This window comes from Argopecten irradians, chromosome 11 (assembly GCF_041381155.1).
Source record: "Argopecten irradians isolate NY chromosome 11, Ai_NY, whole genome shotgun sequence".
In the NCBI taxonomy this organism is placed as follows: domain Eukaryota; kingdom Metazoa; phylum Mollusca; class Bivalvia; order Pectinida; family Pectinidae; genus Argopecten; species Argopecten irradians.
In genome coordinates, this window is record NC_091144.1 from 8846553 (window position 1) to 8872545 (window position 25993).

General features: G+C 36.1%; 1 protein-coding gene across 4 annotated transcripts; it reads right to left on the minus strand.

Annotated features, from left to right (window-relative positions):
- Nucleotides 1–1047: 1047 nt before the first annotated feature.
- On the minus strand, nucleotides 1048–25589 carry LOC138334695 (uncharacterized). Of its 4 annotated transcripts, XM_069283366.1 has the most exons (21): nucleotides 25358–25589; nucleotides 23757–23867; nucleotides 23122–23256; nucleotides 22865–22915; nucleotides 22551–22658; nucleotides 21996–22139; nucleotides 21513–21530; nucleotides 20541–20588; nucleotides 18980–19030; nucleotides 18377–18556; nucleotides 16602–18119; nucleotides 16292–16450; nucleotides 11731–11847; nucleotides 10506–10637; nucleotides 10171–10230; nucleotides 9779–9901; nucleotides 5796–5915; nucleotides 4877–4915; nucleotides 2624–2740; nucleotides 1622–1736; nucleotides 1048–1275 (listed from the first exon to the last, which is right to left on the minus strand). In XM_069283366.1, the coding sequence occupies exons 1-21, from the start codon at nucleotides 25515–25517 to the stop codon at nucleotides 1128–1130; spliced, it is 3654 nt and encodes a 1217-aa protein (XP_069139467.1). In that variant the 5' UTR covers nucleotides 25518–25589; the 3' UTR covers nucleotides 1048–1127. The 4 variants fall into 4 exon arrangements, with proteins under 4 accessions (XP_069139467.1, XP_069139468.1, XP_069139469.1 ...); XM_069283367.1 differs by lacking the exon at nucleotides 21513–21530; XM_069283368.1 differs by lacking the exons at nucleotides 20541–20588; nucleotides 21513–21530.
- Between the last annotated feature and the right edge of the window lie 404 nt (nucleotides 25590–25993).

Sequence of the window (25993 nt, forward strand, 5' to 3'; positions counted from 1 at the left end):
AGCCAATATTATATTCAGAAAATTCTAAGACACCAGGAAACTGTAGTGTCGGCGGTTTGAAAAAAAATTAACAATCATATGACCTGTATACGCATCCGATGATGTTTTGTAAACCAAATGATGGTAAAACAATAATTCTCTTTTGCATTTCTATATATGTTTGTTGTTGTTTTTACTGATTGACAATGGATCAAATAACTGATTACGAATAATAATTTGTTGTAAGGAAATCATTTTGCTGCTTCAAGCTAAATATAAAAAAATTGCTAAAAAAATATCATTTTGAGCTTAAAATCCTTTTTTTTTCATTTCCTGCGAACAAATCACTACCCATTCTGTCCTGATATGTATTTGTTGTTATTTATTTCGGTTGAAAATGTTATGACTATTTTTTATTTTTAGTGAAATTCGAGATGGTGACCATCTTGATGACTTCATAACCGGAAGTTCGTCCCAACTTGTGCAACGTTAACATTTTGATTTGTGATCATAGGTTATAGGGGATAAGAAAAATATTGGTTCGGAGGTGGTTTTTTTGTGGGGCCCAACAACCCGTGGCCTATTAGAATTGTACCTGCTGTCCCTATTGCATGATCGTAAAAAGGGACTAAATTTAGGATCTTATCTTTTTTCCTCTTCATAACTGACTTTATCTTTCCTAATGCCTCCCTTGGCATCGCCTCACTTTTGGCCTTGAGATGAGCGTTCGCCCCTGTGAGGAATGCTCTGGGTTCTGTCCCCTGTCCGAAGACTATAAAAGTGATAGTTTCTGCTCCTGCTTAACGCTCAGCATACACGGAGTGGGGTGACTGGTTCGCCCGTTGTCAGTATAATGTGACCGGGTTGGGTGTGTTGCTTTTTGTCTTCGGCGGCACGCTTCACTGATATAGCGCTTTGAAAAAGGCAGCAGTTCCACTATATAAAGAAGACACAACACGAACATACCGCAGTCTCCCAAAACACGCACCTCGCACAACATACACGCATCACACCGCATACATGGGAGGGCGTTCTTACATGACCATATTGCAAAAACAAAGACTGGCATTTTGTTTTTTTTTATCTTTATTTGTATTGTTGTAACTATAAATATGTGTATGAAAAGTTTTATTAATGTACATGATAAGCTAATTTGCTGGAGCGGGACCGGAGGTAGGATTGACCTGGGGAACACCCGGGAGTATCCCGCCGCCACTACACACCAGACGCTCACAGCATTGACCTGCAACCTTCTCAAGGTGACACTCAGAGGGCGTAGAGGTCCAGGTCGGGCACCTGTGTAAGGAAGAAACATTTAATAGTCATCAGAAAGACAGAACATTGTATTAATTAATTAAGCTAAATGAAAATTGTAAAGATACTTGCTGAACTTCGGTTGAAATGCTGAACAATAGGTAGTCAAATCTATCATAGACCTTTTTAGAATTTAATCAGATTGAAAGTTGAGAACATTACACATTTTATTACCACAAAAAACCCCGGTGACCCAACAAATATATAATGCGAGTTACTAGCAGAACATCTCATTAACAACTATACGGTAACATGTAACCTACAGCTGATTTGTAAAAATATATTTATAGTTTGGTGTGGCAGATACATCACACAAAACACTACTTACACATCTGTGCACACCACTGTGTTTCTGATATTGTCCAGACACGTGCAGCTGACGTCACAGCCGTCTTTGTAAGTCTCTGTCAGGTTAAGATACTGGTCCTTGTATTGACAGAATCCTGCAATGATCAAATCAAGGATAACATGCTTACTCTCCAATTCATTTTTTCTTGCTTTACGTTTAGAAAATATTGTTAATGTTGTTCGAAGAATCAGAATCAAACAAATAGTAAAGGTCTTTACTCCAAGTGTCTCATACATATATATCAGGTATAATTAGTTCGACCACAAGGTTGGACCACATTTATATGAAGTCTGGCCCTGCAGGTATGGCCTAAAATTTTTACCTGCTGCCCCTATTGCATAATCGTAAAAGTCGACTGAATTAAGGATTTTATATTTTCTCTTCTCGTCTCCTTTAATAGCGCCTCACTTTTTGCCTTTCTGTTGAGTGTTCGCCCCTGTGAGATAAGCTTTGGGTTCCGTCGCCTGGCCGAGACACACCAAAGTCTATAAAATTGGTAATTTCTGCTCCTGCTTAGCGCTCAGCATACCGGGAGTAGGACGACTGGTTCGCCCGTTGTCAGTATAATGTGACCGAATAGGGTGTGTTGCTAGGTGTCTTCGGCAACATGCTTTAGTAATGTAGCACTATAAAAATGGTAACAGTTCCCTATACAAGAAGACACAACACGAACATACTGCAGTCTCCTAAAACACGCACCTCGCACTACTCATACGCTACACATCGCATATATGGGAGGCCGTTCTTACATATGCATGACCCTGTCTGTTAAATAGAATGTTAAATAATCAAACAAACAAACAAACATATAAGGTTGGACCACATTCATATAAGGTTGGACCACATTCATCACAACTGTTCGTTAATTCTGTTTCACATTAAAAACGTGTTTTTATGATTCCTCCTGTATTTGAAGTCCATACATTATGTTGCCATCACATTCAGGGACCGCTCTGCACTGTTGGAGATAAAAACCATTACCTGCTTTGTCGGAGGGTGGGCCCTCGTATGTGTGTGACAGAAGCTGTGATGCGGCAGTCAGGTTGTTTGCTGATGTAGGCTGTAAGTTAGGGTTGATAGATGGAGCGAATGGTCTTGCTATGTAACAAAAACAGTAACCACATTCAGAAGGGTTAAACACACTACAATCTTTAACCAAAGAGACAGACATGATCCTATTTCAACTCAACGTAAGGATATCATTACGTGTATGTATACTAACATGTCTCTTATATATTAACAAGATTAATATTGAACAAAAACATGTATAAAATGTATTAAGATTATAAGACTCTCTCGTATGTATACATGGAGGATAGAGGTATTTCCACCCGAAGGATCATAAAATGTGGTAAAACCCGAGGTCTGCCGAGGTCTGCCGACATTTTGATACCCCTCGGGTGGAGTATCACCTATCATTCATGTATACATAATGAAATAGTCTTTTTCTTTCATATCATTACCAAATTTCCATTAAAATACCTTCCGGTCCTTAATTCTAATTCATAATTCAGATTTTTTATTACATAAGTGTATGCTAAAATAATGCGAAATTCTCATACTGAATGTTTGCGGACAAATAAGATCATTTTGTTGTACAGTGTATCTTATCTGGGTGAATGTATAATTCTCTGAAAAATAATTCGTGATCTGACCGACTTTTTTCCTGTACCCGATCACATCATAGCTATAACATTATTGACATTTTGAAGTAATGTAGCGGTAAATTTTACTGTTTTTTTTTTTCAATTCAGTCTTCAGTCAAAGCCCTGCGCCATACGTGACGTCACGACTTTCTTCGGAATTCCGTTCATATATTGGAAGTCAAAGATACTCCGAGTCGCTCTCGATCACCATGATCAGACAATGTTTTGGTCCTAGAGCTTGTTTTGTATATTAACATTTATTTCACTGTTGCTCTTATGGAATCGAACAAGATTTCGATACGAGTGTCCGACCTTTGTTGTGATACAGGGTTGTATGTATTTAAACGTAAATCTTGTTTAGAAGCGAAGCGGAGGACTGTTCTCGCTTAGATGGTAGGCTACCGTACGTTAATGTAGTATTTCTTGTAATGTTCACTGTAACGATATGTCGCTTTAACATTTGATATTTGAACATGGACATGTAAATTGATGATCCCCCAAAACCACGTCAGCCTATAAGAGAGCCAAAATCTAGAAATAATATATTCCTGGTTTTGAATAAAACGCTTTCAATCACCGCCATGTTCAGTACCTTCGGTTTTGTCCCAATCGTATCACGTGACTGACGTCCACATGTCCTACACATGGTGATCCAGGTAACTTGCGTAAGCGCACATGTGTTTGTTTTCCTTTTCCTTCGGGCTAATATGAGCAAATCTTGTTGGCATATGTCCATATAGCGAGTATTTGAAACATCTAATTCAAAAAGTGAATTCAATATTTTTGTATAAAATATTGTAATGTGCGAGCATTATTTTCTTTGTAGATCCAGTCTGCTGAGGCCGACCACATGTTTTGTTTACGAAAAATTGTTGACATTTTCTCTTGGTTTCACAAAACTCTCGTGTTACTCCTGTTAAAAGTTCGGAATGATTCGGCATCTTTCGAGCCTATTTTTGACGTGTACACGTTAAACAGATTTTTTATTTTCATAATTAAAATACTTCCAATGCTGCAACTTTATAAAAAATGGTAAAAACAGAAAGTTTAAACCTCGGACAGACGAATAAAAATGTGTTTAGCCACTATGACAAAAAGAGCGAAAGTGATGGACCATACAACTTCAACTATATGTGGTTTTCATGTTCGAAATAATGTTTGAATCATAAATTTGTGTCTGTCATTCAAAGTGCTGTAATAATTCAGCTTGTTTCATTCAGTGTGTGTTTTGTTGTCAGTAAGTTAAAAGAAACTTGGAGCGTACAGTACGGGACATGACTGTCGGTCATGTTTGGACTAATCGTATGCGTATTACATTCTCAACTGGCACAGAGGCACTCAAAATATTGGATGTACGTCATATCCGTAAAGGATACGATTCACGGTACTGATACATGATCAAAATATCATATTAACAGCATTCATGTGTCCCTCTACAACTGGTAGGCCTTGATGACATATAAACAGTTGTCTCCATGTTTACACAAATTAATTTGTGCGTATGAAATGCCATGTAAAGTAGCTTCCTTTATGGGCAAACTGTATATAACATAGCGTGATATGAAAGATAAAGCCCTCTTATACAGACCTGTTCCTGTGGTGTTAGTTCCTGTCGGTGGGGTCGGGTCTGAAAAAAAGACAATCAAAATAGGTAAAAATAAAAGAATTTGACTTTTTGGATGCAATATAAAAGCAATAGCGCACACCATTACAAGGGAATTTTACAATATACGCAATACCAGCATATAAGCACATTAATAATAATTTTTATAATATTTTAATGGCATATTACAAGCATTGTCGTGAAATACATAATTATAAATAATGTCATTGTTGCAATAGTTATTTCCAGTGACACACAATGCCATGTGATATACGCGATCAGGGTCGTATAATAAAGAAATCATATATGTTAGTGAGTAAACACTGTGTGGCGTAGTACGATCACCAGTGATTCACAAAACATACATACATTGACACACCACACAACAGTACAAACATGAAGGCCTTACTTTGATAGAATTTTAAGTTATATTCTGAAAACAGGTTAATTGTTTCTTTTCAAAGGGGAAATAGAGGCTAATATTTTTCATATTTAAATATTAACCCCGGGGGGTAAGAGCCAAAATTTATACACATTCTGTTTCCCTCCCCAAGGGGATGATTCTTGCCAAATGTGCTTAAAATCTATGCAGAACTCTATGACTAGTAACGATTTAAAGCAGCTACCTCTGTCTCCCCTATTGGACCCCGCCCCTCCTTCCCCCGGGGTCAGAGCCAAAATTTACACAAAATCTATTTCCCTTCCCCAAAGATGTTTTTTGGCCAAATTTGATTACAATCCATGTAAAACTCTATGACTAGTAGCGATATAAAGAAATGTTGACAGAGGAACGACGGACGGACGACGGACGCCGCGCCATGACATAAGCTCTTCGGGCAAGGTGAGCTTACAAACCAGACGGTCACCATTGTAATGGAATACTTGTCGTTATTTAGATACTTACTTCCACAAAGGTTACAGGTCTTCTTACACTTATCCCGGGCAAAGCCCTCGTATGTTGAACACAAATCATCGCCGTACTCACTACAGAGAGGGTCATTATCCACACAAGGTTCCTTTTTACCTGTGGTATAAAACCAAAGTAACCGGCTATCAAAACGACCAAAGTTACCTTATATCAAAACGACCATAGTCACTGAATATCAAAACGACCATAGTCACTGAATATCAAAACGACCACAGTCACTGAATATCAAAACGACCAAAGTCACTGAATATCAAAACGACCACAGTCACTGAATATCAAAACGACCACAGTCACTGAATATCAAAACGACCATAGTCACTGAATATCAAAACGACCACAGTCACTGAATATCAAAACGACCACAGTCACTGAATATCAAAACGACCACAGTCACTGAATATCAAAACGACCATAGTCACTGAATATCAAAACGACCACAGTCACTGAATATCAAAACGACCAAAGTTACCTTATATCAAAACGACCATAGTCACTGAATATCAAAACGACCATAGTCACTGAATATCAAAACGACCATAGTCACTGAATATCAAAACGACCATAGTCACTGAATATCAAAACGACCATAGTCACTGAATATCAAAACGACCATAGTCACTGAATATCAAAACGACCACAGTCACTGAATATCAAAACGATCAAAGTTACCTTATATCAAAACGACCATAGTCATCGAATATCATAACGACCACAGTAACCAAATATCAAAAGGACAATAGTCACTGAATATCAAAACGATCATAGTCACTGAATATCAAAACGATCAAAGTTACCTTATATCAAAACGACCATAGTCACCGAATTTCAAAACGACCATAGTAACCTAATATCAAAACGACTATAGTCACCTAATATCAAAACGATCATAGTTACCCAATATCAAAATGACTATAGTTACCTAATATCAAAACGACCATAGTTACTCAATATCAAAATGACTATAGTTACCTAATATCAAAACGACCATAGTCTCCAAATATCAAAACTACCATAGTCACCAAATATCAAAAGGACCATAGTCTCCTAATATTTAAACGATCATAGTGACCGAATATCAAAATTACTATATTCACTGTATATCAAAACGACCATAGTCACCGAATATCAAAACGACTATATAGTCACCTAATATCAAAACGACTATAGTCGCCGAATATCAAAACGATTATAGTCACCTAATATCAAAACGACTATAGTCGCCGAATATCAAAACGATCATAGTCACCGATTATCAAAACGACTGTAGTTAACTAATATCAAAACGACCATAGTCACCGAATATCAAAACGACCATAGTTACCGAATATCAAAACGACCATAGTCACCAAATATCAAAACGACCATATTTACCCAATATCAAGACGACCATAGTTTCCTAATATCAAAACGACTATAGTCACCTAATATCAAAACGATCATATTTACCTAATATCAAAATGACTATAATTACCTAATATCAAAACGACCATAGTTACCTAATATCAAAATGACTATAGTCACCTAATATCAAAACGACCATAGTTACCCAATATCAAGACGACCATAGTTTCCTAATATCAAAACGACTATAGTCACCTAATATCAAAACGATCATAGTTACCTAATATCAAAATGACTATAGTTACCTAATATCAAAAGGACCATAGTTACCTAATATTAAAATGACTATAGTCACCAAATATCAAAAGGACCAGTTACCTAATATTAAAATGACTATAGTCACCAAATATCAAAAGGACCAGTCTCCTAATATCAAAACGATCATAGTGACCGAATATCAAAATGACTATAGTCACTGTATATCAAAACGACCATAGTCACCGAATATCAAAACGACTATAGTCACTGTATATCAAAACGACCATAGTCACCGAATATCAAAACGACTATAGTCACTGTATATCAAAACGATTGTAGTCACCGAATATCAAACGACTATAGTCACCGAATATCAAAACGACTATAATGACCGAATAACAAAACGACTATAGTCACCGAATATCAAAACGACAATCGTCAAAAAATATCAAAACGACCATAGTTACCCAATATCAAGACGACCATAGTTTCCTAATATCAAAACGACCATAGTTACCTAATATCAAAACGATCATAGTTACCTAATATTAAAATGACTATAGTCACCTAATATCAAAACGATAATACTTAATTAATATCAAAATGACTATAGTTACCTAATATCAAAAGGACCATAGTTACCTAATATTAAAATGACTATAGTCACCAAATATCAAAAGGACCTGTCTCCTAATATCAAAACGATCATAGTGACCGAATATCAAAATGACTATAGTCACTGTATATCAAAACGACCATAGTCACCGAATATCAAAACGAATATAGTCACTGTATATCAAAACGACTGTAGTCACCGAATATCAAAACGACTATAGTCACCGAATATCAAAACGACTATAGTCACCGAATATCAAAACGACTATAGTCACCGAATATCAAAACGAATATAGTCACTGTATATCAAAACGACTGAAGTCACCGAATATCAAAACGACTATAGTCACTGTATATCAAAACGACCATAGTCACCGAATATCAAAACGAATATAGTCACTGTATATCAAAACGACTGAAGTCACCTAACATCAAAACGACTATAGTCACCGCATATCAAAACGACTATAGTTTACTAATATCAAAACGACCATAGTCACCGAATATCAAAATGACTATAATTACCTAATATCAAAACGACCATAGTTACCTAATATCAAAACGACCATAGTCACCGAATATCAAAACGACAATACTTAACTAATATCAAAACGACAATAGTCAACTAATATCAAAACGACAATAGTTAACAAATATCAAAACGACTATAGTCATCAAATATCAAAACGACTATAGTCACCGAATATCAAAACGACCATCGTCAAAAAATATCAAAACGACCATAGTTACCCAATATCAAGACGACCATAGTTTCCTAATATCAAAACGACTATAGTTACCTAATATCAAAACGATCATAGTTACCTAATATCAAAATGACTATAGTTACCTAATATCAAAACGACCAAAGTTACCTAATATCAAAACGACTACAGTCACCGAATATCAAAACGGCTATAGTCACCTAATATCAAAACGACTATAGTCACAGAATATCAAAACGACTATAGTCACAGAATATCAAAAGGACTATAGTCACAGAATATCAAAATGACTAAAGTCACCGAACATCAAAACGATCATAGTGACCGAATATCAAAACGACCACAATCACCAAAACGTACATATGCACCAATGTATAAAAAATAAAGTCTCAGTTAGCAAAGTTCATTTTAATCAAGAAGACCCTAGGTTACGTGTTAAAGTTTCAAAAATTTCTTACAATATTTGGGATTTAATATATTAGTTTATGCAGTAAAATACATCCTAAATAAATATACAATTCCATTGCCCATTTCAGTATCAATCTATAAAATGTTATAGAATATATATTCTATTGTGCTATGTCACAATGTAATTCTAACTGTGTGTCTATAGAACTGCCTTTACAGTCACCAATCTTACCACTGTAACATCTACTTTGGAAGCATTTATTTTCATTGGGGTACATTTTAATGTGAGGCAAAAGTTTAGAAGTTTAGATTTGAAAGACATGTGATAAAGTTAATATATTTGTATGTTACAACTGTATCTTAAACTTAATAAAACATATGTAGATGGCATTGGATAAACCAGCTATTATATCAAGCTTGACTTCGATTAAAAGATATATGGTTATACTTTTTTTGAAAATATATATTTTTTCATTTAAACTGACCAAATACTGTACAGTAACTCTAGTTTCGAACTATACATTCCTGTATCCTCATTTAAAAACATCAACTTTTGCATGGACGTATTTTCGTTGCTACAGGTCAAAACCATGAAAAACTCAAAATGAATACCTGGACAGTAACCACAGCGGAGAGCACAGTTACGTCTAGCCCAGCCCTCGTACTCGTTGAAACAAGAAGAATCTTTGAAGTAGTCACAGTCAGTTCGGATATTTCTGCAGTTGGTTAATAAACCTAAGAACATTAATTAAAATGTACAAATGAGGGTAAGGCAAGCGAATATTTAAGCCATTTCGTTTTAGTAAGCTTACGTTCTGTATATATAGATATAAATGAATGTATGCTTCAACATCAACATTTTTGTTTACCTGGTTTTTGAAGATATTTTAAAAAAAACCCACAAAAAACTGGTAATTACTGAGTAATGGATGAAACGTTTGCGAAACATGAAAACAAACTTATATCACATTTTTGCTGAAATGGACAATTCTATGACTTCTTACTTTGCATAATGGCGTCTGGTGTAGTGCTGGGTGGTTCGGTGGTAGGGGGCGTGATAGGATCTGTAACAGAACACGTGATCAAATGACAATATGGCGGACACATGAAATTGTAGGACGGTATATTTCATGCCAGTGCTATACATGTATTGTCCTTTAATGTATCGTATAACAATTAGTGTTTCCATTTTTTCATTGTTTGGAAACTGTTTGTAATTATCTTATTTCAAAAATAAAGTAATTTGGAAATCATTTATAGGCCTACATATTATTTCTGTAAACAATTGATAGTAAAAGGTGTTCTTACGTGATTAACAAAACGCATGAGAGGAACTTACTGTCACAGAGTTTACAGAAGGCTCGGCAGTTGTCCTCTCGGAAAATTTTGAAGATGGGATTTGTACACAAGTCACTGTTATATTCATTACAGTTTGGTAGCGCATCCTGGCAAGGAGGAGGTGTTGTTGGAGCTGTCATATAAAGTAAAAATAGAGTACAATGTTCTAAAGACAGGGTGGAAAATCAGAGTGAAAAATACCAAAACTTTACAATGTAACATATTTAATTCAATTAATGAGAAATAATATATCTCCAAAACCATGTTTTATTTGAAGCTTTGGTTTCGTGAGTGGTTTAATTTCTGTACATTCGCGTTATCAGCGAATCCCACAAATTATTAGCAACAGCGAAATTATCATCAATTTATAAAAGTACCAAAGGATAATAGTTTCGTTAAATATAAAGAATTTAAGGAATTTCTGACACGCGTACATTCTCCGTTCATGAAACCACGAAATACTGCTCCCACTAATGTAAAGCGCTATATAGAGAATACATGGTTAGTATCTTACAATACAAGGTTTATTTTGGTTCGAGACTTAGGAAAGCCGAGATGACGAGGCTTTCTAACCGTGTATTCTGTTTATCCTGCAACTATCATTACATTCAAAACGCAGAAAACTACCAGTTATTCACTTGGTTTCGCCAGAAGCGAGACGCGTCTTTGATACGGAGGATAACACTCATTCATTAAACGGAATGAGTGTGTACTCCTTTCTACTGTCATGAGAAATATATAAGCTCGTTCACAAACAGTACCAGTAATTCTATTCAGTGTGTAATATGACTGAAACAATATGAAAATACTCAAAAAACAATAATCACCCATCAAAGATATTACAATTATGAACTTTACAATACGAACCTTTGCCAAGAATGACGAAAGAGACGACATCGCTATTCGAGATTTTCGATATCGTAAAAATGACGTCATCCCGGTGAATGTGACGTCACGTTTTAGCGGGACTGACTTACGTTCTATTCACCGAAAGGTAAAAGTTCGGGGTCAAGTTAGAAAATGTTCCGTCGGATGTGGAACAAATTCACGTGATCATATTGACGCATTTCGTATTGACGGATAAAGCACAAGTTTATCCGACAGTAGTTATCCGCCAGTATGTGCGGCAGTTGCAGGATAAACACTATTATCGTTCTACACGGTCTCGCTAATGTCGAGATAATCAAGTTTGACTGTACATGATATTCAATGTAAAACATACTTACCACCACAGAAGCCACAGAACTTCCTACACCTTACTTCAGCCCATGGTCGGTATGGCCCTTCTACACACACCTTGTTAAATCCGTATTGACGGCAATTCGGCAGTTTGTCAGCACAGACTATCAACAATAGTAACAGAAGGGGATATGGCAAATGACTCTTTATCATAGATATGTTAAGTTCTGGTAACGACATGTAGCAATATAAACTGATGTATTACATGTACATCTAACAAACATTGTTATAAGATATAGATTCAACAATGAAAAAATAGGGTTGGTAAACTGATACATAGATATCCACAAATCGAGAACATATATTGAGTCATATCCTTAATTAAGTTCTTATTTAGATATTGATATGAAATGAGAAACGTAAGGTGCGATAACAGACTTATCTTTCCTTCGGAACCGAAAGTTAAGTAATTAGGAGATTGACAGACAGTTTTTAATACGGTGGCTGAATTGTGCCATTTGTCTTTTTAGCGAAAAGACGAAAATTGATAAAGCTTTATTTTCGTCTTTTCAAAATTTAAGGTTTGTTAATTCTCGTCTTTTCGCCCCGAAAGGAAGAAGAGACGAAATTCAAAGTTTTAATTCTTGTCTTTTCGCCCCTAAAAAGACGAAAATTAAGAAACTTCAAATTTCGTGTGCCCTGAAAAGACGAATGGCATAAATCAGCCACCGTATTTTAATGATATTTTACAGTTAAGTAAATCCTGGCGTGATCTATCTAAGGAGATAGTTGTTGACTGTGCGAAAATTCATTTGTGAGCGAAAATTTTGGGGCAAACAGGCAAAAAATCGACATTTTCAACGCTTGTTTCTGTTTAATTCGACCTAGTGAACAAACGCTCAAAGACGACAAACTGAGATTCTACACATCAAATGTTAAAGTAATTCTGAACAAAACGGTATTTTTTGTTTTGGTGTTTGAAAATATCGTTATGAAAGACCACAAGACGGTCTTGGAAATCGGTGTTATTTCGCAGGTTCCCAGTAAATTTCCACGACAGACGAGTATTTTGGGACTTGAGACGCCTTCCTTCAAAACTATTCTGACTGATTTGGTCGACGAGTTGACAATTCACAAATGGGTCGTATTCATCAAAATTCTGTTTATTTTCTGATATAATTACTTCAATATATTAAACATTTTGTAAGCCTTGCAATGATATCTCAATATTAGTTGGGGATTGTATGAATTTGGAAAATGTCAGCTGTTTTGGGCGTTCAACCGCATAAAGACATGCCATACGACAAGCGCCATCTGGTGGGAAGAATGTGATGTGTCACTTGTGTATCCGGTTTGAACCGATTTGGGTTGATGTTGAAAGCCGCTTCGCTTTTCAAATTACAATCGGCAATGTCAGTGACAAGTACTGACAACTAAAGAGGACAAACCTGGAAAATCTGTTAGTTTGGCAATGGATATGATCAACATTATTAGGTATGCATTGCAGTTTTACATGACACGTACCGTACATAATGTAAATTGCATTGTAAGTTAGCTTACTGTACAGTTCACTAAGGGGGAAGGGGGCATAGTAACAACAGGTTTTTAAAAATGAAATTTACTGAATGTCAAACATTCGACAGCCTCTGCAGTTTCGAGCATTTCAGAAACCGACTAAATATTTTAATGATTTTTCTTTTATATCAAAAATCTATTCTAAAAATGTTCTCTAATTTGTCTAAAAATATTGTTTGAGTTGCCAGTTATATCTGTCAATTCCGGAACAAACATTATTTTACTAAACTGATTAAAACTATAGGGAATAGACCTTAAACAATTATATATCTCTCTCATTATACAATCATGTTTTAAAAATTGAAGTAATTTGGATTAAGGTTCAATACCATTAAATATGATTTGATTTTTATGCTCTTTTCACCTGAAATAAATAAAATTTGAATACACTAGTTATTTTGAAAAATAGTTGTCTTCATCAATATAAGATATGCTTGCTTTAAATCTAGTTAAAAAAGAGGCAGACACTAAATTTTTCACCTAAGCAGACCAGAGGGCTGCCATGTTATCTTTGCGAAACTATCACGTTATTACGCGAAACTTTTGAACAATTATTATTTGTTTTATAATGTTATATCACCCCGATTTACATAATCGGAGGTCTTCATTTTATATTTTACTGGGGCAGTACAATACATATATGCACGTTAACCGAATAAATGGCCTATTATCATAGAATATTCTTGAAAAAATGTCAAAAGGATTATTTGAGGTGCTTGTTATTAAAGAAAAAGTATGGCCACATAGGACACTACCCTGACGAACTCAATATTTTGGATAGTGGAATTTAAAAGTCCAATATCGATGCGACTATGACGTCACAACACTAATATTGAATTGGTGTTTCGAAAATTCCATATGCTATACATCGACCTCCGCCTGGGATTAGTGGAATTTTTTGTCTTATTAATATGATTACAAACAACGTTTAAAAAATCATGTATATCAATGGATTTGTAAGGAAGTATAGATACACATGGAAGTAATTTTAGCAATAGTATAGATACAAGTAAAGTACATATAGTGGTAATAGGAATTTATTCTAAAATGAACATAAAAATTATGTGGATGCACGTGAGTACGAGAGTATATTGTAGCTGCGCGCCTGAAAGTTATAACATGTAATATGACTTAAATATATTGTTCTATATTCCTTATGAAACATATAACAATTAATATTGACAAATTCCATGACACTGTTAAGTATTTTGAATGATACCGTTGAAATTCCAAATTGTTGATCAATACGATTAAGCAGGTATAACATGTATGCTGTACCCATACCCGAGCAAAAGTCACGTACGGTAATCAAATGCAATACATGCATGTAACCACTAAGAAGTTGGCGAAATTATATTTATATAAGAACATGCACCTAATAACGCAAATATACTGCTGTAAGAGTGATTTGGGTAATTCTATACAAAAAATTCTTTACTATACTGGCAGGGGCCAGGGTTCAGCATATAAGACGTCGGGCCAGAATGTGAAATGGCGGACAGCAAGCGAGTTTGAACATTTCACTACAGTGGCATATCACAGTAAAACCAACTAATCTAATTTCAAATAAAATTGTTTCCGATATATATATGCAAACTTTAATGTACTCTTAGACTGAATTGTCCATTTAAATTGTGCGGTTATTCTTAATTCAATTTACGAACATGTATGTATATACGTACGCATATATGATATACGTATACTGCGTATACTCACACGTTTTTGAAGAAACATCGAGAGTTATTATAGGCCTTTACGTCTCTCATTTCATCTGCAACACCCCTTAAAGTATTGGTACAATAGTAGCAGGAAGCAAGCAAAATCAAGTAGGCGAATAAAGCACGTGATCTGGGCTAGAGGTAGTCATTTGTTGATTTTTATGGTTATACTTTTGGACAGTAACGATCAGTTATTATTGTATACTTCGCTAAGTGATGAATTTAACATCACTTACCTTCAGTAGTTCCTGGAATAGCAACAGGTAAACTCACATGAATTACACGTGCTTTACTTATCGTGAAGATTGAACTCTATTGACTTCTATCAGGCCAAGGCATTGGAAACCAGCCGAGATAGTATCACACACTAGTCACATATATTATTTAGAACAGTTTGAAGGCTGGTTTTAAGGTTTTGCTGGAGTGTGTGTACATCTATATGAAACTATACACATTTGAACGTAGACGATATTTCTATAGAGTAGGTTGAATGAAAGTGATTTTTATATTTTTATTTTTTCGCTTTTGATATATTACTAGCCACTGTCATGTCACCATTTTATACAGTATAAACTAACCATCAAATTATTTCCAAGGCGATTGAATTAAGCGATTCAAATTCATGTGTTCCTGTTCAACCTTTTGTAACTCACGGCGATTTATTGTCGCGATTCCAAAGTAAACTAAAAAGCACGAGAAAATATGTTGGTTTACAGTGTAGTCATAGTTCACGACAGGGTCCAGTTTCATGAACATTCCTTAAAATAAAGGAATTCATTGACTTCCAGTTCCCTATAGAAAATCATTACAAAAGTTAAGGAAAAATAATAAGTTGAGGGATCCTAGAATTTAAAGAATGTTCATGAAACTGGGGTCTGCTTAGTAAATAAATATTTGAACAAAAATACACGGATTGTATTATAGAGAGAGATAACAAAGTGTTTTAGTATTACAACTAGCTAAAGTTGTTATATAAAATATGAATTATATAAATACATTTCTTATATCGTATATTTATAACTGATATAGTATCTGAAATATACCTGGACGCGAATGCATTAGAGTCGAATTACTGAAGAAAGATCGCAGCTTCAGAAAATTCAACAAGTAAATCAATCTTCCACAAACGTGCCGATAATTCATGTATCATTGAAATGTTTGCAAACGGACTACGGAAATTTGAGTTGTTAGATCTTAAATCACAAAAATCAAACATGGAGAGGGAAACACAAACGGAGACAGAGAGTGGAATGATAGAAAGGCCTGGAACGAAAAAGAAGAGTAAAGAAAGTTATCTTTCTATCGTCACACATACCCGCGTCTGTTGTTTGGGTAGGTGAAACCGTGTCAGGACCGGCAGTGTCAGTATTTAACCCAGGTGAGGGTGACTCGGTGGTACTGTTGGTCGGCTGTTCTGTGGTACCCACAGCAGGAACTTCAGTTGGCCCTGACCCAGGCAGTTCCGTAGTGGTAACTGGTGAAGAAATTAAATTGATATGTGAAATAAGTAGTGCTAATCATCATTACACTTAGACCTCGATTGGTATAAGAGTAAGATAAATAATAATTTCATCATAAACACGTATGTTGGTAAATCAAAATAAAGACAGGTAAAAAAATCTAACCTCCTGAATCGGTCGTCATATCTGGTCCAGAAGAGGGTGTTGGTACTCCGCTATCAGTTGTCATCGCTGGTCCTAAAGATGGTGTTGGTATCCCGCCATCAGTTGTCATATCTGGTCCAGAGGATGGGGTAACACCGGCATCAGTTGTCATTTCTGGTCCAGGGGATGGTGTTGGTACTCCGGAATCAGTTGTCATGTCTGGTCCAGAGGATGGTGTTGGTACTCCGGCATCAGTTGTCATTTCTGGTCCAGAGGATGGTGTCGGTACACCGGCATCAGTTGTCACTTCCGGCCCTGAAGATGGTGTTGGTACTCCAGAATCAGTCGTCATATCTGGTCCAGAGGATGGGGTTGGTACTCCGGAATCAGTTGTCATATCTACTGAAGGGGATGGTGTCGGTACTCCGGCATCAGTTGTCATTTGTGGTCCAGAGGATGGCGTTGGTACTCCGGCATCAGTTGTCATATCTGGGCCTGAAGATGGTGTTGGTACTCCGGAATCAGTTGTCATATCTGGACCTGAAGATGGTGTTGGTACTCCGGAATCGGTTGTCATATCTGGTCCAGAGGATGGTGTTGGTACTCCGGAATCGGTTGTCATACCTGGTCCAGAGGATGGTGTTGGTACTCCGGCATCAGTTGTCATATCTGGGCCTGAAGATGGTGTTGGTACTCCGGAATCGGTTGTCATTCCTGGTCCAGAGGATGGTGTTGGTACTCCAGCATCAGTTGTCACGTCTGGGCCTGAAGATGGTGTTGGTACTCCGGCATCAGTTGTCATATCTGGGCCTGAAGATGGTGTTGGTACTCCGGAATCGGTTGTCATATCTACTGAAGGGGATGGTGTCGGTACTCCGGCATCAGTTGTCATATCTGGTCCAGAGGATGGTGTAACACCAGTATCAGTTGTCATATCTGGTCCAGAGGATGGTGTAACACCAGCATCAGTTGTCATATCTGGTCCAGAGGATGGGGTTACACCGGCATCAGTTGTCATATCTGGTCCAGAGGATGGTGTAACACCGCCATCAGTTGTCACATCTGGTCCAGAGGATGGAGTTACACCGCCATCAGTTGTCACATCTGGTCCAGAGGATGGGGTAACACCGGCATCAGTTGTCATATCTGGTCCAGAGGATGGAGTTACACCGCCATCAGTTGTCACATCTGGTCCAGAGGATGGGGTAACACCGGCATCAGTTGTCATATCTGGTCCAGAGGATGGGGTAACACCGGCATCAGTTGTCATATCTGGTCCAGAAGATGCTGGTACTCCGGAATCAGTTGTGTTTTCAGGCCCGCCAGGTGAAAGTGTAGTCGAATCTGTGGAGTTGTCTGTTGCGTCTGTGGTGTTATTTTCTGGAGCAGGAGGTAGTTCAGTTGTTGTTGGGCCCATCTCTGTGGACGTTGGGGTGTCGGGTGAAAGTTCTGTTGTTGTTGGTGGTGGAGCTTCAGTAGAAGTTGTTGATGGAGGAGCTGGGCCTTTTTCTGTTGTTGTTTTTATTGGCCTTGGAAATGCTACAAAATAACAAGTACATCGTTGTTTAAAAGCATCTAAACACGACTCTGGGAAAACGTTCTAACTTTCGTCAAAAGCCGATCTTACTATCAAAAATACACGAATTAAAAACAAAAATGTTTAAATTCTCGATTTACATCATGCGTCAGCGCTTTTAAAATTCAATCATTATTTTCCGTTTGATTCGGTATTAATCATTAAATCTGTTGAAAAAGTTGTTAATTAGCTCCACTTATCAAATTGAATTTTATTCTACCTGGTTCTACAATTTCTGCCCCGGTGCCCTCGTGTTCGGGGACGGGGAGTGCGGGAGGAGGCTCCAAAGTTGTAGGGGCTTTAGTGGACGGGGGACTCTCCGTAGTGGTCTGAGTGGTTGGGGGTTTTTCTGTCATAAATCCATTAGGCTCTGCCCCTGTCCCGGCCTGTCTCTTCACAGCTACAAAAGGACGAACGAGGTCATTATAATATGGAATTAACTGAGAAAATATCATTGGTCATCACAAACGGAAAACGATCCTACAGTACCAATGTAATAAAGGAGAAATATATAGAGAAAATATAGCGGCCAGTCACCATTGTTTTTAAATTATCTACACGTGGCTGTTGGAAAACTTCTCAATCACTATAAGCTCTAAGACATTTCAATGGTGCTAAAACGTTTTACGGCAACTTGGTTTACAAGGCAAAATATTTCTTTTAATTTTATTTTTCAATTCCTCGTGCAATTCGTGTACATTATAGCTGTAAAATAAAGTAAACATTCTTGTGTGTGCATCATTGATCCATATAGACAATTAGATTTGATACGAAGTATCGAAAATATAATGAATTTTGGATATTGCGTCTGTTCTTGACTTACATCGCAGTGGAGGAATGTTTCGTTTTCCCGGAAGCATAGGAACATTGTACCCTGAAACAGAAGAACAAATTGAAACGTAGGTCCTTTATAAGGTAGGATTAGTATGCATACAGGTAAGTGACATATTTCATACTTTATCACTTAAAATGACGACGAAGGAATATAGACATGGTCGTCAGGACAAATTCTTCAAATGGCAACCTTCAATACGCCATTAACTGATGTAAGAATGACCCCATTAGAAAATGGAAAAAAATTTTTAAAAAATACAAATCAACATACAAAAAATTATTGAAACGTATGCAAAAAAATATGTAGACAGTCGTAAGTTAAATTGTTTGATAACGATAACCCAATATCTAGGTGAAGAGTAGGTTAATTCCATATGGTGAAATGTTCTTATATCTTAACATAATGAACTATGGGGTTTAATATACAAATTTATCATGTTATGGTTATAACTTTATATAGCGTCAACACACTATACATGAATCTTGTCATGAATACACAATGTATTTACGTGTCAAGATGAAAACAAAAAAGATAATGTGAACGTAGAATGTAGAGGTGGTCATGGCTGCACCGTTAAAAACCACTTATACATAGCTGAATGAAGACGACAAACTTTTTTTCAAGGCTATTCACAGTAAAAACATTGACAAGAACTGGTATGTTTATTGGTCAATTAATATAATCGGATGTATAACACAGAGGCACGACATCTAACGATAATCTTAAATAACGACAATTATGTAACAAAACGAAAAACACAAACACAAAAAGAGTGCATTTATTCAATATGATACTTTTAAGGCAGTAAAAATCATTTCTCAGTCGTTTCCTAAATGATTGTTATTATTGATTATAATAAAATCAAACAGGACTTTACAATACTACATTGTGTACGATGTACTCAAACGATTGTTTTTTACGTTCATCATATATTTTGAAAAAAATATATTTATTAATTTCTAAACTAATATACAACATACGACTCTAAGTGCTTTGAGATATAGATGATAAGATAGTCTAAAATGTATGTCTTTTAGCAACATATGTAAGAACAATATAATCAAGCAAGCGTAGCCATTTTACACTGATTCAAAACTTTACGCATTACATATCACCATTGAAAGTTGATATGAAACAGTACGAAGCAATATAAGTAATGTAATGCATACAAGATTTCTGAAAAAAAACCCAGTTGACATACAATTGCTACGGAACAAGCATACATCCCACCAAGCAATAAGCTTTCTACATCACACCTGTTTGGCCATTTCAATGTAATGGTTGACTTATTGATAGAAGTAGCAAAAGAAACAAGTATGTTCTATTGTTCTTTTGTCAGATAGTATCAAAACGAATTCCCTGCAGCCGCGACACACGTCGACCATTTTACAAAATGTTGCCGCTGGCTGTTCTGTCGTCGTTGTCAATATAATGCAATATCGCCTGACGACACAACGCATAAACATCAAACAGCACTGTCACAAAGCCGAACAATAATTAGCACAGGTCATGGAGACAAGCAATATGAACCGTGAAAGCATTATGTGACCTGGTACAGAGGTAACTGGAACTGGATTCTGCATGCCAGGTGTAACTCCTGAAAAAAAAAACATAATCATATAGTCGTGACTCACAAGTACTAAGGAAGCATAATTTGTTCTCGTGATATTGACAAAGTTTAATGTTTGAGACAATTCTCTTATTGCTTTCGTATTTTGTTATATAATAACACCAGTTTCTAATATTATTAAAAGTCATTTCATAGCCATAAAAGTGCAAGTTTCGTGCTGAAATCAAATATGACGACCCAGTGACCTTGACTCCTAACACGATGACCTTGACTATTGTCCCACTGTCACTATTGTCACTGTTGCGTCTTTGATTTAAAAACATGTGGCTTTATAGTGTTATAGAATAGTGTTCATCACAACAGATGCAATAGCTGACCTTGAGACAAAAACGGCCGGCCGAAAGACAATCTTATTACTATAAGGAACTGAACCCCGATGCGAGGCCATTATTGGTTTTCTTATTGATCTATTTTGTCTCTTTACTCTCCTCTATCTCAATATTTGAAGAAAATAAAACAATTTTGAAATACAAAAGCTCAATGTATGCAAATAGTTAAAAGCAAAGCAAACTTACCTCAATATACAAGAAGCAGATGTTACAAGCAGATAGATATTACAATTTTTTGTAACGACGAGAAAACCGCGATCATATGTAAAGCATGTATAAAAAACCAAGGTAGAATCTATATTAGGCGACAAATAACAAAACGCATCAAGCTCATTCCCAAGCGATTATCATTTATTGTAAGTTTGGTTGAAGGATAAAGATATTATGTGACGGCAGATGATATCAATCATGAATGGTAAATTATCCTTCATCCTAAATCATATTTCAAAACAATGAAAAAGAACAGGTTCACTGCAAAACGTAAGCAGACAAAGACTATATTTAATGTTGTGAAAAGCTGTCGATTATCAACCATGGCGGGAAGCGCTTCCCTAATGCTTACCAATTTGTGGCGTTAGAACTATTCAGAAGCAAACGTCACTACATTAGCAAATCATAACGCCTCGGTTGATTAATTTCACAAAAAAATTCCTACTGGTCATTGCTAGAGACATGCGTTTTCTGATTTACGTACATTCTTACACAAAACAAAAATTGATAATTTTAAAGCATGTACTGAAGAAATATTCCAGCAAGGTTTTTAGCATGTAGAAACAAAGTGCAAAAACTGTATACAATTAAATAAACAAATATACACATCACAACAGGAAAAACACAAACAGCAACAAAATAACATTCCTTGAAAACAAAGACTTGAATACAAGCAAATATTTGGGCATACAACATATAACAAAATGTACAGCTCGTTTCACCAGAAAACGTCTTTTGTCCATTGTAGTATTCTGAGATCATTAGCACTGAAAGGATTATACAAAAAAGGAATGAGCAAATAACCAAAAAGTATGATCCAGAGGGTGGAGCTCACCTGCACCGCCGCTACATAGATTGCAGTGCTTCCTACAGTTATCTGAGGCCCAGATATGGTACTGTGCGTCGGTACAGGATGTTGGCTCATACTGGTCGCAGTTGTTGATCTTGTCGACACATGCAGGTGGTGGAGTCGCTACACCTATACAGATACAAAGACTGGTAAAATGAAAAACTCCAAACTCGTATCATAATTCTAATATGAAGGGAAACTCATGACAGATCTTCTACATACGGATATACATATACCGACCTAACATCTACTACTAATGATATGTATTCATCAAACATTTGTTTGCTAAGATCCAGTACTTAATTGACATATACCGTCGCTATTTCTTACTTGAATTAATATGCATCTGGTAATTTCTTTCTTTCTGTTTTGCCTTATATTACTACCACAACAACAAAATGTGATTTCATAGGTGAGGCTTTGTAAAATTATAACGCTATTGGAAAGCGTTTAGTTATATTAGTGTATATTTGCAATAATAGACTGCGATTAGCAGAATAAGAAAAGTATCTGACCCAATTAAGGGAAAACCTCTCTTACCTTGACAAAAGCCACAGTAGTTCATACAGTTTTCTTTTGCCCAGCCCTTAAAGTTACCAGAGCAAGAAGATTTTCCATAAAGTCTGCAGTCAACTTTATCGACACATCCTAAACAATTTTAAAATATATTGCTTACAAATTTAGCATATAAAATTCTGCGTACATATATATAGTGCATACAGGAAAGATAAACTTATCATTTTACAATAATCGTTTAATTTACAAATATATGTCCATCACGTACAGTATGAATTGTGGCACTAAATGGCTTTGTAAACGCGCGAGCTGACTGAGCTTTTTTGAGTTTTACTTACTTTCTGGTGCGATCGTAGTGGTCATAGAATCAGCTACCATGAGCTGTTGAACTGAGAAATAAATAGACATCGGTTATAAATATGTAAAGGAGCATAGCTGCTATCTGATAGGAGAATTTCAATATTATGTATATATCATATGGTCTAAATGTCGGTTTTTTTCTACAGATAAAGCACGTCGTCATTTCTTGCACAAAGTTCAATCATCAACATTTTTTATCAAGCAGGTCCTATCTGTCTGACGTTTCATCAATTACCTGTACATTTTCGGCAGTAGTAACGGCAGTTTTCGGCAGCCCAGGTTCCATATTGTGGATCATTGCACACATTTTGTCCATAAGCCTCACAGTTCTCAAGTTTATCTACACAAGCGGGGGCTGGCGTAGTTGGACCTTGATTGGCAACAAATGTATTCTGGTTAATATGCAGTAGATATAAACAAACTTCAATGGTTATATTCACTATTCAAATATCGTATTCTGTAAAATATCAAATTGTGATAAGAACTGAGCTTCAAGTTAAAGTCAAATTGTCCATAAATACAAAACTAATAAATTTGATATAGTAAAATGATGTGCTTTGAGAGAACGATTGGTACCTTCTTCCGGTAACTGTGACGTAATATTTTAGTGAAATTGTATGACGTCACAAAATTATCATTCCCAAACACGTCATGTTATTATCTTGAACCCAAGAATTAGCCATCAAAGATAAAGGGTTAAAAAGTTAAATCCCATTGCTATACTGAGAAATAAGATAAATTTAATGAGTGGTTTAATCCCTCGTCAAATGCATAACAAAGACTTCATTTCACAGTAAAACGGTGTAATAATTCAACTCTGGTGATGTTTTGAACGTGCACTATGATAACTACGAGTTATATTTTGCTTACCATTGCAGAATCCACAGAAGTTAGCACAGTTATCCTTGGCCCATTTGTCATAAGGAGGTTGACATGATTGCTTACCAAAAGCCACACAGTTCGATTGTTTATCTACACAATCTGTCACCAACAAAACAAATATGTCAATATGTAAATTAGCAAATATTAATTGTGTATATCTTTATTTACTTCATACGGATACAATGTCCTTTTTGCAGATTTTTTACAGAAAATTATCAGAAAGCTTCATTTTATACTGTATATAGGAATACTATCTACACAACAACACACACACACCGACACCATACATACAGGTGCATGCTTAAAGATATTTTTTTAAAAGTCGTGAGATACACTCCAAAACTCACCTTTCTGAAACGCGTGTCTTCTTTAAGAAATGAAAATCATTTTCTTGCGTTCTTTTCGCTTCACCATAACGTATATAAAGTCACGAAGTTCAGTTATCGCCCAAAGTTTCGGTAGTCACGTGTTATGAACGTGTCAACATATAATCGTCTCATCTTAAAAGTCAGACAAAATACGTTCAGAAGCACATACATGACATCATTTCGCACAAACGATTGACATTTCTAGCAGGTTATATTCAGTACAGAACCACAGACAGCCACGTTTACAACGTTCACAAAAAGCGATACCCGTGCAACCATGTAGCAGGCAAACTTATATTTTAGCGCTATAGCGTAAAGTCGTTCGTACTTATTAAATGTTTAACTATAATCTATTATTTTGATAGATAATTCTTAATAATAAAGGTGACATTGAGTGTGCCTTCCTCAGTAAAAGAGATAGTTGTCGGCCTTGGCTGAACGGCTGATAAGATGACATTGTAGATAACGAAGGCATCCTCATGATACATCCGGTTTTATCAGGAGTTAGGTTTATCTAGGACTATAGTGTGCAGCAATTTATTGATTTAGGGTCATGGATATGTCAATTGATCGTTAATTTGCAATTAGATAAGGATTTTTGTTACATGGCAAGTGGCAAGTATTACAATTGAAGAAAATTGGCAAATTTTATAAAATTGCTTATAGAATCATAAAACGATAAGGATCTAGGGAAATCTTAATATAAAATATTTTATTCATGAATCATTGTTCACATTGTGGCGTTAAAATGGATGTCACGCGACCAATGAAAATCGCCCAAAATCATATTACACTAGTGATATTTATCAAGGTTATTGGATCTGCAAATTTTCTGTATATCAGAGAGATCAATTTCTGTTCTTTTAATAATAATAACAGTGATAATAATAGACTTTATTTAGAGTCGATAACACTTTGAGTCAGAGACTCGTCTTCCAAGTGGTCGACATAAAAATATACAATATTTACAACATGGAATATATCATAGACAATACATAACTTCAGATGCCAATGGTATTATGCGAAATAGAAATGAGATCTTTGAAATGAACCTTATAGTCACTAATAATTAATATTTTTGAAGATGTTTTATTGAACATTTTTTCAACAGTCAGGAAGTCGTGTTATTTCAATAAACAGAAAAGATGGGTATTTGTCATAAAACCTCCCTATCAATACTAAACATTGACCTTGGATATGTTAGAGAAGAAATGAACATACTTAAGTCGACACCACCACTACCACTGTTAGGTAATACGGGTGCGGGTGCCTGAGTTCCAAAAAACAGCTGAAATCCACTACCATCGTCGCGCTTGCTTTCAGAGCTCCCAGTCACACATCCCGTTAAAAACAATACAGAAATACACAAAAAAGACAACATATTTGTTCGGCAAATAGGAGAGGGACCCACACAGCACGTTTAACTGTAGACGGATCAACGCCGACTACGAAAAAGGACAGGACTTTTAATTCTTCAGTGCCACCGCAACTTTGTAGGGCGCCGATAAGATAAGATTGGGACGAGCCACATGCTTGGTTCCCTGTCACAGACCAAACTTTGGCGCCCCTACGATATGACACGGTCGCCGCAGTCTTCTACGAAAACTTGGTAGAAGTGAGGCCAAGCTTAATCGGAACTTTGTTTTTCGTCGCCAGATTTCTGATACATTAAATTTTGAGAAGTTCTTCAGAGGAGAATTTAAGCTAACGAGAGACAAAGCTTTATATCTTTATAAAAATGAGCATGATTTATCTGGTAACCCGTTGTAAAGCAATTACTTCAACAACTTTAACTATGAGAGGTGAATCTGACTATCGAAGATGAACTCTCGTATGAATTGAGGTAGGCCCTGGGTT

Bases quoted from the DNA above. Each gene is read 5' to 3' on its own strand.
- LOC138334695 (XM_069283366.1), bottom strand. From the start codon at position 25,517: ATGTTGTCTTTTTTGTGTATTTCTGTATTGTTTTTAACGGGATGTGTG. The intron at 18,120-18,376 runs GTAGAATAAAAT...GTTATTTTGTAG, and splicing joins GGCAGAAATTGTAGAACCAG to CATTTCCAAGGCCAATAAAA. The intron at 16,451-16,601 runs GTTAGATTTTTT...TTTCTTCACCAG, and splicing joins TATGACGACCGATTCAGGAG to TTACCACTACGGAACTGCCT.